The sequence below is a fragment of the Pyrus communis genome, chromosome 1 (assembly GCF_963583255.1).
Source record: "Pyrus communis chromosome 1, drPyrComm1.1, whole genome shotgun sequence".
NCBI lineage: Eukaryota > Viridiplantae > Streptophyta > Magnoliopsida > Rosales > Rosaceae > Pyrus > Pyrus communis.
The window spans coordinates 41,662,244-41,681,276 of NC_084803.1; the positions used below are offsets into that span (position 1 = coordinate 41,662,244).

The 19,033-nt window shown below is 37.6% G+C and overlaps 2 protein-coding genes and 1 long non-coding RNA gene across 3 annotated transcripts in view; 1 reads left to right on the plus strand and 2 right to left on the minus strand.

Moving 5' to 3' along the window:
* LOC137711792 (probable plastid-lipid-associated protein 4, chloroplastic) overlaps positions 1-2,477 on the minus strand; it is a 13,738-nt gene extending 11,261 nt beyond the window's left edge. Inside the window, exons 1-2 of the mRNA XM_068451007.1 lie at positions 2,165-2,477; positions 1,562-1,675 (exon numbers count right to left, since the gene is read on the minus strand). Of these exons, the coding sequence (XP_068307108.1) occupies positions 1,562-1,675; positions 2,165-2,476 (426 nt within the window). The 5' untranslated portion in view covers position 2,477. The remainder of the gene's footprint in view (positions 1-1,561; positions 1,676-2,164) is intronic.
* A 772-nt stretch (positions 2,478-3,249) lies between these two features.
* On the plus strand, positions 3,250-11,644 carry LOC137712044 (uncharacterized). Its single transcript, XM_068451195.1, has 11 exons — positions 3,250-3,645; positions 4,450-4,678; positions 5,135-5,282; positions 5,964-6,062; positions 6,402-6,559; positions 7,948-8,113; positions 8,809-8,945; positions 9,167-9,857; positions 10,052-10,164; positions 10,823-11,078; positions 11,203-11,644. The coding sequence occupies exons 1-11, from the start codon at positions 3,456-3,458 to the stop codon at positions 11,497-11,499; spliced, it is 2,484 nt and encodes an 827-aa protein (XP_068307296.1). The 5' UTR covers positions 3,250-3,455; the 3' UTR covers positions 11,500-11,644.
* Positions 11,645-11,818: 174 nt separating this feature from the next.
* On the minus strand, positions 11,819-18,349 carry LOC137712054 (uncharacterized). Its single transcript, XR_011065191.1, has 3 exons — positions 18,038-18,349; positions 17,427-17,540; positions 11,819-13,660 (listed from the first exon to the last, which is right to left on the minus strand). It is a non-coding gene; the product is annotated as an uncharacterized lncRNA (long non-coding RNA).
* Between the last annotated feature and the right edge of the window lie 684 nt (positions 18,350-19,033).

A 19,033-nucleotide genomic window follows, 5' to 3' on the forward strand; every position in this document is an offset into this window, starting at 1 on the left:
CTTTTCTCCATCCTTTTTAGATCCACTACCAGTGTACCGCTTGAAGGTGCCTTTGCTTTTGTTGGTGTAGAGCGCTTCCTCTTCACTCTTCAGTGAGACTCCTCCCATTTGCTTGGCCATAGCTTCTTGACCTGCATGCAAATTTTCAAACTCAACAAGCGATGGTTGTGTCGGCCATCCTTGTATAGCGGCAATGAACCCTCGATATTTGGGTCTCAAACCATGGATAATTATTCTCTTCATCCTGGTTTCCCCAATAGGAGCTGTTGGATCTAATTCTGAAATTTCGCGGCATATCGACTTCACCTTGTGAAAGTACTGGGCAATCGTCATGTCGCGTTGTACCATCAATAGCAGCTCATTCTCGAGAAGTTGCAATTTTGTATCGTTCCTCTTCGAAAAGAGTGTAACAAAAGTGTCCCATGCTTCCTTTGGCGTTTTAGCATCCCGAATGTGCTCCAACATTTCTTCTTCTATTGTGGTCTTTAAGGCAAATATTGATTTGCCTGCTTTAATTTTCTACTTCCGCAAGACGCCGTTAGCATCTTCCACTGCCGGTTGTGTAACTTCACTACCACCGACAACCTCCCACAAGTCTTGACCTTGAAGGTAAGACTCTATACACGTTGCCCACGCGTTATAGTTTTGGTTGTTGAGCTTCTTGATTCCTCCAACAACTTGAAGATCACCCATCGTATCGGCAAGACTTTGACTACACCGAACAAGCTTGAGTGACTACCGTGCAGAGTAATACACTACTCTCGACACAAAGAAGCTCATTCTCAAGGTTTGTGATAACCCCAGCAATAATCTCAAGAAATCTTTTCTGATGTGGAAGATCAGTCAAAACTGCAACCACAGAGCATACTCGGAATTTCAAGAGACTTTACAACCAATGCTCTACCAAAAACGATCCCTGACCGACTTGGCTCTGATACCAATTGTTGAATAAGAAGAGTATCCAAGATAACTCTAACGATCCCAAGAAGAAGAAAATAGAGCACACTCTTAAAGAAAGCTCACAAAACAAACTAATTAGCAAAGCTTTTCTTATTTAGCTCTAAGCTTTGTTTTTCCTTGGATGATATACAATGCTTGGGGACTTGGGTATTTATAGTAAACCAAATGAAAGCTACACCACACACTTAATTAAACTAAGTTTATTTACTACCACACAAAACACATTAATTGCACCTAATTATGTTGTCTTCCACACAACCTTACCTAACTTTGCAATTGTAAGCAATTACATCATCAAACTAGATATGGACTTGGGTTTTAGATTGGGTTGTGGATTACTTATTGTTTTGGGTTGACATTGATTCTCAACAGTATAGTCCTAAGTGACACAAATATTTTTCATACCAAGGTTCCATTTTCGACATAGCCTGTCATTACTCAGGGAACAAGAACTACACAAAACAAATATCCAAAACATCAAGAATCCACTGAAGCTACAACATCAATTTTATACAATTTCATTTGCTTAGAGTCTTTAGACAGACTTCTAATCTTGGAACGACATAAATATCAATGGAAGTGGAAATTTCAATCGATTTACCTGAGTTTGCAGAATAGACATTGAAGTAGTGTATATAAGCTCCCATTTTCCATTGAGTAAATCAGATTTGAGTGGTTCCTTTGTTGGGTTAACTGCTTCAAGTTTGCGTGCAATCTATTTAGAAATGCATTCCGCGGAACAAAAATAGAAAGGTGCACACAGGTATCAGAAACTAATGTCACACATCTCTACTGAGATAAATGACAGAAATAAACACAGTCTAAATGAACATGCTAATACAGGCTTTTCGACATTCTTTTTAAAACGATTAAGCTACTAGAAAGAAATTATGCAATACTTATTAGTTGCCTCCGAGGCCCCGATGATTCCACTTAATTTCATTTAGAATGTACACAAAAGCATAAAATATGGCAATATGAACTGTTTCCTGGCTGGTATTTTAAGTGTTTCTTCATCTGCAATGAAATTATTCCAAAAGTTTCTTCTTTTTTATAGAATTTTCAGAGCCCAATTGCCCAGTCAATGATTTAAGGAGAATTCCTGTCACATATTTTAGCTTCAAAGTGCAATTAATACAAGGAAAAGCCAGAATCCAGATAACAAATGAAAGCTAAAAGCACAAAAGGGAATGCAAAGGGCAACCTGATCAACAGTTTGCTGGTCCTCCGGAGTGGCATCGGCGCCTCGATCGAGCGGAGCAATGGCGTCAAGAAGCTCGTCCTTGAGAGGCCGAGTATCTTTGCGTTTGTTCAAAAATGCAGGAAAGAATGAAACTTTGGCTCTCCATTTCTGAGAACTTGAACTGCAGCTGGAGAGTGTGTGAATGGTGGTGGTGGTGGGTTTCCCCGGAAAATGACAGGGGACTAGTTTAGGAGTCGACGGCGACGCGGCGGAGGAGGAGGAGGATTGGGTGGTTGTGAGAAGCATAGGTGACCAAGAACAAGATAAGGCCATGCTGCTCTCTGCTCTGCCATTGTATCCCTGTTCAGAAGGTTTTAAAGGTTTGCAAGAGGGTAAATCCGGAAAAACAATCTATATGTCACCTCTAATTTTGTGACACGTGGAAATTTATTTGACACTCATTTAACCCCGAATTTAACTCCGTTAAGTGTATTATAAAAATAATTACTCGTAAAAATGTTTCGGAAATTGGCAAATCTCCCATTATTAAAGACGTAAGTTGGAGCACCTTTTGGGCCACGTTTAAACATTATTGGGCCCTTCTTCTGACACATCTTAACTTAATTCCGTTTAATGATTTAAATAGCTTATTTTCTAAATTATTTTATAAAAATTATTTATACAAAGAGAAGCAATTAAATTTAAAATCATTTAGTCATTTAATTACTATTCAATAAATAGACAAATTATATTTGATGCTCAACCACTTAACTTTTGAGTTGTCGCTCTACATGGCAAATTAAACAGATCAAAATTAAGCCATGTCATCAGTTAACAAAGTACTTAACAAAAAGAGTAAAGGAAGTATAAAAATGACAAAAATATCATTTCATTTTGCTGGCGTCAAAGAGAAATACGACTCGCCTAATCCCTTTCATCCTTTTATAAAATAAAATAAAAATAAAATTTAAGTATAAAAGTAAGACAAAGAAAATTAAGTGTAGTAAAGTGAGATTTCAACGAATCTCCGAATAATAGAGTGCAAATTAATAGTCGGTACGGAAAGCTTGGACAAAAGAAGGTTGGAGCAATCTGCTCATCCAGCGGCCATACATCACATGTATCACATGGAGTGACTAGTCTGCTGAACCGACCACACGGAGGGATTAGCCTCTCATATTCCGCCTTTCTCTCCGTCTGCCGACTCTGCCCCACTCGTCCGGTAAGTTTTTCTCACACGCTTCCTCAGCAAGCAAGTTCCTGCTTAGTTTCAGACCTCGAGTCCCGAAGATTTTGAGAGAAAAGGAAGAAGATGCTGTCGAAAATCTCAGTTACCCAGTTCAAAACATCACCTGCTGCACCCAACCCTGGATTTTCATGGCGTGGGAATCGTCCTGTGCTTGGATATTGCGGCAGGAGTTCTTCAGAGCGTAACAAGTTGCGGTTCAAGGTTGTGGCGCAGTCTCTGGGGGATAGGTGGAAGCTCAACGACGTTGATGCAAGTGAGTAGCTTGTTTATTATTTGTTTCCATTAATTTTCTTGATTTTTCATGTTTCATTGATTGAGTTAAATTGTGGGATTCACTTGGTTTTGTGAAACTTATGTATAAACCAGAGATTAAACCAAATCCATGTGTCTCTTGGTTTACTAATAATATCATTCAGTGCAATTTTATGTCCCATAGTTTTGGCCTAAATGGTTATCGAACGGTCCTAAATGTTTGTTTCAATTGTGATTGAACTCGAATTGAAAAGCTTTCCAATTTATGGAATAAGAAAGAAGGAAAGAAATACCATTGGCGTGTTCATAATTCATAACTGTCTCACATATTCAATTAGAATGCTGAAAAGAATGATTGAACTGGAAGATACGGATCATAAGAGTTTCCAGGCAATGCCAAATAATAATTCTCCGCCGTTGTCCCTTGCTGATCATCGAAGGAAAGGCCTCGTGAACCTTTTGGTTTCGTGAAGTATATAGCTTTTATCATTTTTCTGTTTTGGGAAATATAATAGAGAAAGAAAATATAATAAGCCTCTTGAATGATCAAAAATCTTCTAATTTTGATTATTTTAAGGGTGTATAAAAGAGAAAAGTACAAACAATTACTACATATAGAATGCGGAAAGTGAAAGCATAAGGCAAACGATGCACAGTTACTATTATCATTGTCGGCTAGGCTGAATGTACTACTGCTTGTCTGTGCTCATCATAAGCTCTAGGTTAAACACTTTTTTTTTTTTTAAAAAGGTCTCTTTAATCTTGTTTCAAGTTTTGGCTGTCTAAAACTATTGTATCTTGACAGATGCAGTGCAAGAAAAGTTGAATTCATGGCTAGTAAAGACGCAAAGCTTTATAAATGAAATGGCATCTCCATTGGCAAGAACTGGCCAGACTAAAAAGCCTGTCACTAGAGATGCTTTGGAGACACAAGATATGGAGGACATATTTATGGCAGAACAGACTATTAATAGCAGAACACCAAATGGAATTCTCTCTTTAGCTGCTGTTGTATCTATAGAGCAATTTAGCAGGTGAATTTGTTGGTCCTAATTTCTTTCTCAGTTAAAATATTTGGCTCGAAGTTTTTACATCTGTCTCCATTGTGATGTGGTTCTTCATTTGAAATATGAAATTTTGCCTGTAAGATGAACTGCTTTAATATTACCTGTAATATTTTCTTTTTACGGTATGAAAAACTTTTTATTCCAAGAAAGGTAGGGATTTTTTAAAAGGAAGAAGAAATATCATAATGCAATGCATCAGCGATCCATCTTACTGCATTAAACTGGCCTGCAATTTGTACATATGCCAGAGACAGTTTTGCTTTCAATTTTCCTGTCCATTAACTCTAATATGGTTTATTCACATATTGCCCTGATTGGGGAAAGTTATACATGGCTACACTATGCAAAAGCTTCCTTGGTTTTATAGGCTTCTCACACTGACAGAAGAATTATCATTTAACTCTTTGAAGTTAAGATATGCAGGATGAATGGATTGACAGGGAAGAAAATGCAGAATATATTTAAAGCACTTGTCTCTGAGTCTACATATAATGATGCCCGCAATTTGGTGGAATATTGCTGCTTCAGGTTTCTGTCAAGGGATAATTCTGATATTCATCCTTCCCTCAAGGTTAGTAGTACTTACTGCAAGTGGAACTCATTTCTCATGTCATATTTGTGCTCGAGAATAAGAATTGGTTTATCCATATGTTACTTTCTCGAATATCCAAATGAGATGTGGATTTTCCTATTTTGAAGCAACTTTGAGAAACTTCCATATGCAAACGTTTTCATTGTCTCTAGTCTAGTTTCCAAATTCTTTCTCGCATAGTGAAGGGAAAGATTGGTGTCCTTTGTTAGAGCGGTTCTGTCTAGAAGTACATATAATTCACTGACATGTTAAAAGTTTTACAATTTTTGTTTTGAAATAGTGTGTTCTTGTGACTAATATTATAATCTGCGCGGATATTACTTGTAATCTTTTGTTTTATTCTTGTCCTCTTGTTTCAACTGTTTAGCAATTTTGCAAGTATTACTCTTCCTGTCTAAGGGAAGGACCCCAATGGTACCATTGATGTTGTATGGGAAACGTGCTAATAGTAGCCATCTGTTGTGTATTTAATTATTTATTTATTTTGTGTGTCTTGAACCAAGAAACCTGATGATGTCATTAGCATTTCGGAATTTTTCAATTTGGTGATTTGTGGTTGAAGCTAATTTTATTTTCTTTACTGTCCGGGAAAATTTGAATTTTGAGATTAAAGAATATGTATATGGTTCTTGTTTCTGGACAATATTGGTGCATCCACAGGAACCTCCATTCCAAAGACTCATATTTATAACTATGCTTGCATGGGAGAACCCTTATCGGAAAGATCTTGCTAATGGTTCAGAGAAAGCTTCTTTTCAGGTTCATTCTTCACATATCTATTTATTTATTTAAACCAGAGTTTGGAACAAATAAATACTTAAATTATACTTTGGCTTAAAACTGCAATTTTGATTATGACTATCATGAGTTAGAAGGAAATAGCGGGTGTGGGCCACTTTTGGCATGGACGATATGACTGATACCATGCTCTATGAGATAATTAGATTTAGGGTAAAAATTGTCACCTCCAAGAACATGCTAGAGAATTACTTTTATAAGGCTAAATGGTTAAACCTACGTAGTTCTAGCCTGTGTACATTCTTACATTGTATTGTTGATAGTGGTCAGTTAAAGTAGATTTATTTATCTGGTGAACAGAGAAAGCTTGTCAGAGAAGAGGCTTTTGTTCGCATGGCTCCTGCTATTTCTGGTGTGGCTGATAGGTCAACAGTGCATAATCTATTTAAGGCTCTTGCCGGTGATGAACAGGGCATCTCTCTGGGCACGTGGTTGACTTATGTTGATGAACTTCTCAAGTGAGTTTCATTTTTGTGTTATTTTACTAACTCTATATGATTGAATTAAGTCTTCTGATAAGCGTGATAAGTAGAGAAATTGGATTAAGATTCTGTAATTATAATCATTGAAAAATCCTTTCAGTGCTTTTATGGACGTGAGTTTATTTTCTTTTCTTATTACAAAATGTCTTAAACAAAACTACCTAACTTCAATTTTTTTCTATTCCTTTGATGACAATTTTTTTCTATTCCTTTGATGATATGGATAGGAAGAGTTGAAAGTTGTTTGTTGCCTTACTGTTTTGTACCATAGGTGTTGGGTTTTACGGCTCAAAATTAGGATGATGCAAAGAATTAGGTTTGTGTTACCTATTTGGTTTTGGTGTCCTATTTTGGTTTGGATTTTGACTTCTTCGTTGGTTTCCTTGGTGGAGGGATTTTGTTAATTACCTATTTGATTAGGATTTGTATTTACTTCCTATTAGGATTCTTATTGTAACCTAAGTCCTATGCACTATAAATAGGAACTTAGGATTAGTGTATTTTGTGTGCCTCACCGTGGCTTAGAGAGTTTTCTCTAATTGGGTTTTGGGGTGGAGGTCACCATTTGGAATCATGAGTGCGTGTGAAACGAATCATGAGTGCGTGTGAAACACATGACTCATTCGTGTGGCATTTTGGTGAGAGTCAATTTGTGAGTTAGAGAGCAATTTGGGAGAATCTTCTCCGTTTGTTTGAGTTCTCTACTCGTTTGGTTTAGGGTTTGTAATTTGTGGGATTTGGGTTGTGAGAGTTTAAACACTTTTTTGTAATCTCTGTTTGTTTACTGAAATTCCTCGCCATGCTTCGCTCGTGGATGTAGGCTTTACGCCGAACCACGTAAATCTCTTGTGTTAGTTTGAGATTGTTTGTTTTAGTTTTCACCTACGACGTTGATATTGGTACTTTGTTAAAATTCGCTTTTGTTTGTTCATAAAAGTACAACAATAGGCTTTAGAATAGTTTCCAACTCATGGTAGAGGCCTCCCCATCCCTAACAATGTATAGAATGCACCTCGATTGGCATGAGAATTGTGTCTTCCAGTCACTCTAGCCCTGTCAGTGGAGAAGACTCCCCAGTAGTCTCCTTGGAACCATAAGTCCTAGGGAGCTGCCTAATGGTTTGGTCACGGAAATCAGGGATACAACTGGATCCCTTTTCCATGGTCACAACTATGGCTCAATCAAGATATCCTTCGTCATGTTTTTCCAATTTTTTCAGTTTTTGGCTTTTAATTTCCATACATTGTGCACGGATGTCTCAGGTATTACATTTTCATAATAGGTTAATGTGCATGCCTGCTAAATTTGCAAATTAATTCTCCTTGTTCTAGGAAGCTCAAGTTGAAAAAATCTTATTTATGTAGGATTCACAAAGGAAGAAAATCATACCAGACTCGACCAAGTTCCAACCTTTCTGAGGAGAGAATTTTATGCATTGGTACCAGCAGGAAGCGGCCTGTCCTAAAATGGGAGAATAATATGGCATGGCCAGGAAAAGTTACGTTAACTGATAAAGCAATTTATTTTGAGGTAATTAATCTGTTTATGAGTTTTATACTTTTACGTTGACTTTTAACATCAAATTGTTTAATTGGAAATTGAGGGATAACTTCATGTCCTTTTCCATTTAAGTCCATTAGGTTATTGGCAAATGTATACTGTATAAGCACTATGGCACTTTGACAAAAAAGAAGAAGAAAGCACTATGGCACACACTTGGAACCAAATTTCCATGGTTTATTTTTCAAACCATGTATTGAATTCTCATTCTTAATTTTGATTTACAAAGAATGCAAACATCAAAATTCAGAGATCTCAATCCCTGACGGGAAATGCTTCAGCTTTTTGTGCTGGTATTCCTTTTCTTTTCTTCGTGCTTTTTACACTTTGATGCCTAAATTTTGATGGTATGAGCTGTAGAGAATTTTTTTTTAGCCAGTCTAGAGTTAGTAAATTAGCAGTGGTCTGATACTTGGAACAGGTAGAAAATTCATGTTGTGATTTTTCATTGAGCGAAAACCAATATAGCTACTACTGTAGGGTATTGCTTTTAGATACTTTATGATATAGTTTTGCTTTTAGATACTTCATGCTTTTAGACTTTATGATATAGTATTTGCAACTGAACTAAATATTTCTGTTCCTGTTTTCTTCTTTCTAAACTTTTTATTGAGTTGTGGCATTGCTAGTCTCAAATCATTCTTATTTTTCACTTTATACTGTAGGCAGTTGGCCTTGTTGGGCAAAAGGATTCTATAAGATTGGATCTTACGAAACAAGGATTACAAGTTAAGAAAGCAAAAGTTGGACCTTTTGGTTCTGTTCTCTTCGACTCTGCAGTCTCTGTATCATATGGTCCCAAGTGAGTAAGCTTCTTGACAGTCATCTACTTAAAATCTTTTGTGTCATTCAGTTTAAATCTCCTAAGTTTGAATTTATGATCGACCAGTTCAGGATCTATTAATCATGTTAGTGATAAGTGTACAGGCCATCTCTAATTTCTGTACAGAATAGAGAATACAGATGCTTTTTTGTTCATTCGGTGTTTCTTAAAAAGCTCATTTCTTTGATAAAACTATACAGATCAGAAACATGGGTGCTTGAATTTGTTGACTTAGGTGGAGAAATGAGGCGAGACGTGTGGCATGCATTTATTAGTGAAATTAATGCTGTACACAAGTTTATCTGTAATTATGGACCGGAGGAAGATGATGAAGCCAAGTTTCATGTTTATGGCGCTCACAAAGGGAAGGAAAGAGCTATGGCCAGTGCCATTAATAGTATAGCTAGACTACAGGCTCTTCAATTTATGAGAAAGTTACTTGATGATCCCACCAAACTTGTTCAGTTTACATATTTACAGTATGTACCCTTTGGTGATGTAGTTTCTCAGACTCTAGCAGTTAATTATTGGGGTGGACCACTGATAACAAAGTATTTAGAGGCGGACAACCCACTAGCTCAAGGAACAAGTGCTTCCAATGAAATGATTGAAAGCAGCAGCAATCATGTGTTTGACATAGATGGCAGTGTTTACTTGCACAAATGGAAGAGATCTCCATGTTGGGCTTCAAGTTCTTCAGTTAGCTTTTGGAAGAATACTTCAACAAGACAGGGGCTGGTATTAAGTAAGAATCTTGTCGTTGCGGATGTGGCTCTTGTTGAAAGGGCAACAAGAACTTGCAAACAAAAATGGCAGGAAGCTGAAACAACTCAAGCCACAATTGATGCTGCAACCCTTAAGGGAATACCCAGTAACATTGATCTATTTAAGGTTGGTTATAAATTGCTTATCCATGATGGCAACCTCTACTTTCCATAACTTTCTTCACTGCACAATGAACATCATTATGTTCACGTCATAAGATAATTGACATTGAGAAGCTGTAACCATAGTTATGTCTTATTTTTTAAGCATACTGTAACAACAAAATAAACAGTGCCGGTGCTTTCATTTTGCCTTTGCAGGAACTTCTGCTTCCTCTGGCCATAACTGCAACAAACTTTGAAAAACTTAGGCGCTGGGAGGAGCCCCACTTGACCATTTCTTTTCTTGCCTTTGCGTATACAGTCATTTTCAGGTAGGTTCATTTCTGTTAGAGTTTTGTTGAGAGTATATCCCACATAGGGAATGTAAATCCTTGTATTGCAAATTGCAATATATGATGTCTTAGGCCTTTCAACTCATTGCCCATTGGTTTTGGGTTGGATACTCTAGTTTCTTTTCCATGGTAACGGATCAGACATTCCACGTTAAAACCAACAGACATAAGCGGGGGTGTGTGTTGAGGATATGTCTCACATTGGGATTGTAAGGCTTGAATTGCAATGTGTAACGTCTTTGGCCTCTCCACCTATTGCCAGTTAGTTTTCTGTTGGATGCTCTAATTTGTTCAGTTATTGTACAAGTTACCCCTAAAAAGTTGAGATGACTAATGACTCTGGTTGCATTGCTTGTTAAAGAGATATTGGTCTAATATTATTTACGTAAACATTGACGGGGAGATGACTAATGACTATGGTATCATATAGTATGTATTATCATCAAAATTCACCTTTTAGGTGAAGATGTCATTAAATCTGTAAATCTAATTTAAGTACCCATTTTATCTTTCTTTCTTCACTCTAACCTACTATCAGAGTACTCAATTCAACTGGTTATTTCATATGCATGTGGTACCCCTTAAATTTCCACACTGTGATCTTACCATGAGCTAATCTGCTGAGGTACTTTGCCAGGAATTTGCTGTCATATGTATTCCCAACAGCATTGATTATTTTGGCAACTGTCATGCTGACGTTGAAGGGGCTAAAGGAGCAAGGCCGCCTTGGACGATCATTTGGAAAAATTACTATCCGTGATCAGCCTCCTTCAAATACCATTGAAAAAATTATAGCTGTAAAAGACGCTATGCATGATGTGGAAAGTTATTTACAGAATCTGAACGTCATGCTTCTGAAAATACATACAATTTTCCTTTCGGGTCAGCCTCAGGTATGTATTAATTGTTAAATTCGTGTAATTTTGAAAGAAAAAAAAAGGTGGTTTTATCATGGATTAGTTTGCAGTTACTTCAGGCTGATCAATAAGTAATCATATTGATTTAAATTTTTATCAGATAACGACCGAGGTTGCACTGGTGTTGTTATCTTCTGCAACTGTTCTCCTCATTTTCCCCTTCAAACTTGTTCTTGCCTTTTTTATCTTCGATCTGTTCACACGAGAGCTTGAGTTCAGGAGGGAAATGGTTAAAAGGTTTATGAAATTCTTGAAGGAGCGTTGGGACACAGTGCCTGCAGCCCCTGTAGTTGTATTACCTTTTGGAAGTGATGAGCCCGTACCAAAACCTAATAGAAAGGAAAGCAAGGACCCAGACGAGTCAGAAAGAAGCCTTGGCAACAGCAGTTCTGTATAGATTCTCTTAGGCATATATGCGGTAGTTTCACAAATTAAATCTTATACTCACTCACTTCTGGAGAAAAAACAAGACCAGAGTTTTCTCGTTATATTTGTACAGAAAACAGAAACCATTTAGTGTCAATGTAATTCTTATTCACTCAGTTGGATTGTTTGATTTGAGTACTTAATGGATCTGACTAAATGAATGCAAAGCCTGTGTGAGAGAGAGAGAGAGAGGCACAGAATCATAAACTTATTAAGCATTCATCATCTTACAATGACGCATGAACGAAGTACACAGGAGGGGATTTAGATTGTTTGCTCCAGTACAGACAGGTATAAGAGAACTATCAGATTCTACCGACTTCCTGGGTATGTCCCTCTTGGTAACGAGGCCAGCCGGTTTAGATCTCATCCAGGTGAAACCTGCACAAGGTATTTTCTTTTTCAGTGCTTACGTTTCCAATTTGGCAGGTTATGTTTTGCCTTATGCGTAGAGATGTGCACCATGCATTTTTCTTATGCCATGATTTCTTAACAGGCTACACGTCGTATTGTGGTTGCTAGGTCAATTTGATTGTTATGTAGTTTGTCATTGGAAACAAATCCGTTGGATTTCAGTTTATTTGTTTATGAAGAGTTTGGCATCTTTGATTTGGAAACAAATACGTCGGGTTTGAGTTTCTCACATGTTACGCGGAACACTTGTTCTGGGCATATGCTGGAACTGGAATTAAACCATCTGAATTTTGCTTTGAAATCTGATTTTTCATTGATTTTTCTATTATTTTGCTTTCCAAGTGCGGTAACTGCGGTTCAGGTAGGTGCATCTTTTTGTTATGTGCTTGTTGTGTAGATAGATTTTTGTATCAATTTCGTGCGATTTATCTGTTGCCTGTGCAGTGTCCAATTTGCATACAGACACCAATTGGTGTTGAACATGTTGCATGAGCTTCGACAGGCATGACTGCTCTGTTTTCCCTCCGAAGGGCAGTTTTGCCTCTGGCTTCCATTACAACCAGCAGTGCTGCAAATTTTTTTTGGTACAGAGGAGGGCAAAACCCGGCAAGCAAAACAAAGCTAGGCAAGAACAGCCCTAGGAAGGGCCCTGCCAATAGAATCAGAAACTAGAAAATTAGTAGCGGTGGTAGGAGGAGAAGCAAAAACATGAAGGCCAAGGGATAACCCATGACCCAAGTCAGCCATGTGATCAGTTGAGGCATTCTTTTCTCTATAGATATGAGTGACTTCGCATCTCCAATTTTTTTCGATGGCTTCTTTGCAGTCAATAACGAGATTGTAGAGCGGGTGCGAAACCAAAATAAGTTTTTGGATCAAAATAACAGCATCCCAAGAATCACATCCCTGCAACCCTCATCCCAGGCTATAGAAAGGCTCATGAAAACACCCCAAATCTCAGCTTCCATGATGGTTCCTCTGCCTAAATTAGCAGCAAATCCCTTAATCCAATCCCCTTCAGAATTACGAATCAAACCTCTAGCGCTTATGTGAATAAACGGGTCTTTACAACTCCCATCTGTATTGATTTTATATCTACCAATTGGCGGGCAGATCCAATGGATTGAGATGATTTGTCTACCAATTGGCGGGCGGATCCAACTCCCATCTGTATTGATTTTAAACCTCCAGCAGTGCTGCAATTGCCTTTCCCATTAGTAGGTTTAAACTATGATAGGTAAATTAAAAGGCCATCCACCACGTTAACATCATAGTACTGAAACCCCTCCTCCCCAACTGTAAACTCCGCAACTGAGGCAGGTGGGCTGCCGGAGGCCGGTGCAGTTAATGGTGGTTCCACAGTTCCCTGTTGGCATGCGCTGTTACCGTTCTTGGGAAAATTTCAGCCAGTTCAGGCCCATATTCGACCATTGCAGACTGGCCTTGTTTGAATTCACTGTGTTATGTGTGATCCCAGGTCATCTTCAAGCTCTTTGCACTTGCATCTCCTAACTAAAAAAATGGGGAACAAGTTTTGGAAGTCTCTAACCGAAGTGAAAATTAATCAAAACTTCAATGCACAAGTTAATATTGAACTCTTAGCTGCAAAGCCAATTAGTACAGTCCGCTCACTAAGAAATAAATAATGCAACGAAAAAAATCAGCAACACGTTCGGAAGCTCCTTGCCTCTCAACAGTTATATTCTGCAAGAATAACCCTTACACCGCGGAATGATGTATTAGGTCACATGAAAAACTCGGTAAGCTATGAAGCTCATGTGAGTAAAGCACGAGACCATAAATCATAAGTGCATCGACCACAACACAAGACCAAACATGGAAAATTAACATATCAAGAACCATTAGTCTAGTATGTAATAGATTTAACCAACATATTCAATAATCACATTTGAAGGTGAGTTTTGAAACAACGGAAATGTTGTTCCTTTCTGACTGAAAAGTCATGGTTTCGATTTGTGAAAACCATCTCTTTACAAAGCAAAAGTAAGGTCACATACGATATACGTTCTCCCCCTCCCCCCCCCCTCCCTGTCCAGTGACCCTAGCAAAGCAGAAAGCCCTATAACTAGTGCATAAGGCCATCTCCAACTAGAAGAGCTAAACATAGTCCCGTCTAGAATTATAGCCTTGCAAAAAAATATTTTTAATGAACAATGTCAATCCATATTGATATATCATCTCCAGCCGAAGGGGCTAAACATAGCCTCCTCAATAATCTATTAGTTTTAAGTTTATATTTTAAATTTATTGGTTAATTTAGTTAAACTACCGTTAAAGTTTTCAAACATTGTGATTATTGAAACTAAGAAGCTGGGCCCCAAGAAAGGGCTAAGGGAGGCTACATTTGGCTAGCATAATGCCTTTTTGGTCAAATTATAGTCTGATGAGCTCCATAAAATTATAACCTAGTCATCGGTTGAAGATGAGTTTTTGGCCAAATAAGGTTATTTTTTAGCTTTTAGACCTTTAGCCCTCTCCGTTGGAGATGACCTAACTATTGTGAGGCATTTCACCCCAAAGACTATCCTTGTTTCATGCTTGCTTGTCATCAGATCATGCACTCCCATAGGATAAGGGGACTGCAAGAATTCTAACCTCAGGCCACACAATGCAACATAGTTAATCAATTATCACAATGTTTACGTTTCAACTCCATAAATGTCTAAAATACCCTTAAAATTAACATAAATGGTTAAAGTGAAATGTCTCAAATACCCTTAAAATTAACATAAATGGGTAAAGTGAGACAAAAGAGTTGAAAATGTCAATTTCAGAGGGCAAAGTGAGACAAAACTAGTTTCAGGGGGTAAACTGAGACTCAATAGTAGTTTCAGGGGGCATTTCGACTAAGAAGCTTATTAATTATTGGGAGGGTCAATAAGAGTAGTGCGCGCAACACACAAAATTTTTTGGTCAGTATATCATGAAAATTGGCATTTCATCGAGTCTTAGTAGGCATGATGTCATTTGCCAGGTCATATTGCACTTCTATTGTCAGATGTCAACAACTTCCAAACAAGCATGTCGACTGATGTCAATAGGCTTTAAGTGAGTATGCCAACAGATGTCAACATATGCCGAGTAAGCCTATCGAAAGATGCCTATATCAAAGCATACAAAGGCATGAGGATAACAGCTACATATGCCAACATATGCCAAGTAAGCCTATCGAAAGATGCCCATATCAAAGCATACAAAGGCATGAGAATAGCAGCTACCTTACCAAAAGTGCTCATAGAGGTAATTCGTCGAACAGTTGAAAGACAACTTTTAAGGGCATCTCAAATTTTCAAAGGGGATACCTTTTTCTTTCATGAATTTTTTTTTGAGTTTTTTTTGGGGAAGGGGGGTGGGGGTGCATACTTTTGTCTCGATAGTAATATTAATTCTTTGCTATATCGAAATGACAACACTAACCAAACCCTAGCCCTAGGCAACGTGGATTGTCATTGTCAAATTTATTAGAGGGTGGTGGTGGCCTACAGCTGCTACAATACATTTGAAACTGCTATATATAAATATATGTGCGTGTGTATATCTGCTTAACATTACAGGAGAATTATATAAGCATCCCTCCTTCCCATATATCAATTTTTCCCAGTTCTCATGAGTTTATTTTCATCACATCCTCTTTCTACTTCCAACAAAATAATATTATAACTACATAATTATTGCAAGGAAATAGGGTTTGAGACTTTTTTTTTATTATTTAAAAAATGATTGTATGATATATATTCTAAAAATTATCATTATATATGTGGAATAGATTCTATATTTTCAACTCTAGTGATTAGGACTTTCCTCTTCAATCCACTTCCGAATTCAGATCCTCCTTTTTTCTTATTGTAAAATATCGTTTGCTTAACTATTGTCTTACCGATGTGAGCTATCGGTAACCTTGAGTTGTCGGCTGTCACCACCACACGACCTCCCTTGTATTCAGATAGATTTTGCAGCTTCTGTTTATCACCCGTCATATGATTTGAGCAACCCGAATCTACGATCCAATCATTTTTGTGGTCAATGCGTTCTGGTGTTGTTAAAGTGAGGGCTAATTCTTCTTCTTCCTCCGTAGCGAATAATGCTTCAGCATCCCAGCCATCTTCACTATTCTCCTTCAAACCATGGATAATTATTCTCTTCATCCTGGTTTCCCCAATAGGAGCTGTTGGATCTAATTCTGAAATTTCGCGGCATATCGACTTCACCTTGTGAAAGTACTGGGCAATCGTCATGTCGCGTTGTACCATCAATAGCAGCTCATTCTCGAGAAGTTGCAATTTTGTATCGTTCCTCTTCGAAAAGAGTGTAACAAAAGTGTCCCATGCTTCCTTTGGCGTTTTAGCATCCCGAATGTGCTCCAACATTTCTTCTTCTATTGTGGTCTTTAAGGCAAACATTGATTTGCCTGCTTTAATTTTCTACTTCCGCAAGACGCCGTTAGCATCTTCCACTGCCGGTTGTGTAACTTCACTACCACCGACAACCTCCCACAAGTCTTGACCTTGAAGGTAAGACTCTATACACGTTGCCCACGCGTTATAGTTTTGGTTGTTGAGCTTCTTGATTCCTCCAACAACTTGAAGATCACCCATCGTATCGGCAAGACTTTGACTACACCGAACAAGCTTGAGTGACTACCGTGCAGAGTAATACACTACTCTCGACACAAAGAAGCTCCTTCTCAAGGTTTGTGATAACCCCAGCAATAATCTCAAGAAATCTTTTCTGATGTGGAAGATCAGTCAAAACTGCAACCACAGAGCATACTCGGAATTTCAAGAGACTTTACAACCAATGCTCTACCAAAAACGATCCCTGACCGACTTGGCTCTGATACCAATTGTTGAATAAGAAGAGTATCCAAGATAACTCTAACGATCCCAAGAAGAAGAAAATAGAGCACACTCTTAAAGAAAGCTCACAAAACAAACTAATTAGCAAAGCTTTTCTTATTTAGCTCTAAGCTTTGTTTTTCCTTGGATGATATATAATGCTTGGGGACTTGGGTATTTATAGTAAACCAAATGAAAGCTACACCACACACTTAATTAAACTAAGTTTATTTACTACCACACAAAACACATTAATTGCACCTAATTATGTTGTCTTCCACACAACCTTACCTAACTTTGCAATTGTAAGCAATTACATCATCAAACTAGATATGGATTTGGGTTTTAGATTGGGTTGTGGATTACTTATTGTTTTGGGTTGACATTGATTCTCAACAGTATAGTCCTAAGTGACACAAATATTTTTCATACCAAGGTTCCATTTTCGACATAGCCTGTCATTACTCAGGGAACAAGAACTACACAAAACAAATATCCAAAACATCAAGAATCCACTGAAGCTACAACATCAATTTTATACAATTTCATTTGCTTAGAGTCTTTAGACAGACTTCTAATCTTGGAACGACATAAATATCAATGGAAGTGGAAATTTCAATCGATTTACCTGAGTTTGCAGAATAGACATTGAAGTAGTGTATATAAGCTCCCATTTTCCATTGAGTAAATCAGATTTGAGTGGTTCCTTTGTTGGGTTAACTGCTTCAAGTTTGCGTGCAATCTATTTAGAAATGCATTCCGCGGAACAAAAATAGAAAGGTGCACACAGGTATCAGAAACTAATGTCACACATCTCTACTGAGATAAATCATGAGATGACAGAAATAAACACAGTCTAAATGAACATGCTAATACAGGCTTTTCGACATTCTTTTTAAAACGATTAAGCTACTAGAAAGAAATTATGCAATACTTATTCGTTGCCTCCGAGGCCCCGATGATTCCACTTAATTTCATTTAGAATGTACACAAAAGCATAAAATATGGCAATATGAACTGTTTCCTGGCTGGTATTTTAAGTGTTTCTTCATCTGCAATGAAATTATTCCAAAAGTTTCTTCTTTTTTATAGAATTTTCAGAGCCCAATTGCCCAGTCAATGATTTAAGGAGAATTCCTGTCACATATTTTAGCTTCAAAGTGCAATTAATACAAGGAAAAGCCAGAATCCAGATAACAAATGAAAGCTAAAAGCACAAAAGGGAATGCAAAGGGCAACCTGATCAACAGTTTGCTGGTCCTCCGGAGTGGCATCGGCGCCTCGATCGAGCGGAGCAATGGCGTCAAGAAGCTCTTCCTTGAGAGGCCGAGTATCTTTGCGTTTGTTCAAAAATGCAGGAAAGAATGAAACTTTGGCTCTCCATTTCTGAGAACTTGAACTGCAGCTGGAGAGTGTGTGAATGTTGGTGGTGGTGGGTTTCCCCGGAAAATGACAGGGGACTAGTTTAGGAGTCGACGGCGACGCGGCGGAGGAGGAGGAGGATTGGGTGGTTGTGAGAAGCATAGGTGACCAAGAACAAGATAAGGCCATGCTGCTCTCTGCTCTGCCATTGTATCCCTGTTCAGAAGGTTTTAAAGGTTTGCAAGAGGGTAAATCCGGAAAAACAATCTATATGTCACCTCTAATTTTGTGACACGTGGAAATTTATTTGACACTCATTTAACCCCGAATTTAACTCCGTTAAGTGTAATATAAAAATAATTACTCGTAAAAATGTTTCGGAAATTGGCAAATCTCCCATATATTAAAGACGTAAGTTGGAGCACCTTTTGGGCCACGTTTAAACATTATTGGGCCTTCTAGCACATCTTAACTTAATCCCGTTTAATGATTTGAATCACTTATTTTCTAAATTACTTTATAAAAATTATTTATACAAAAAGAATAAATTAAATTTAAAATCATTTAGTCATCTAATTACTATTCAATAAATAGACAAATTATATTTGATGCTCAACCACTTAATTTTTGAGTTGTCGCTCTACAAAGTAAATTAGACGAATCAAAATTATGTCACGTCATCAGTTAACAAAGTACTTAACAAAAAGACTAAAGGAAGTATAAAAGTGACAAAAATATCATTTCATTTTGCTGGCGTCAAAGAGAAATACGACTCGCCTAATCCCTTTCATCCTTTTATAAAATAAAATAAAAATAAAGTTTAAGTATAAAAGTAAGACAAAGAAAAATAAGTGTAGTAAAGTGAGATTTCAA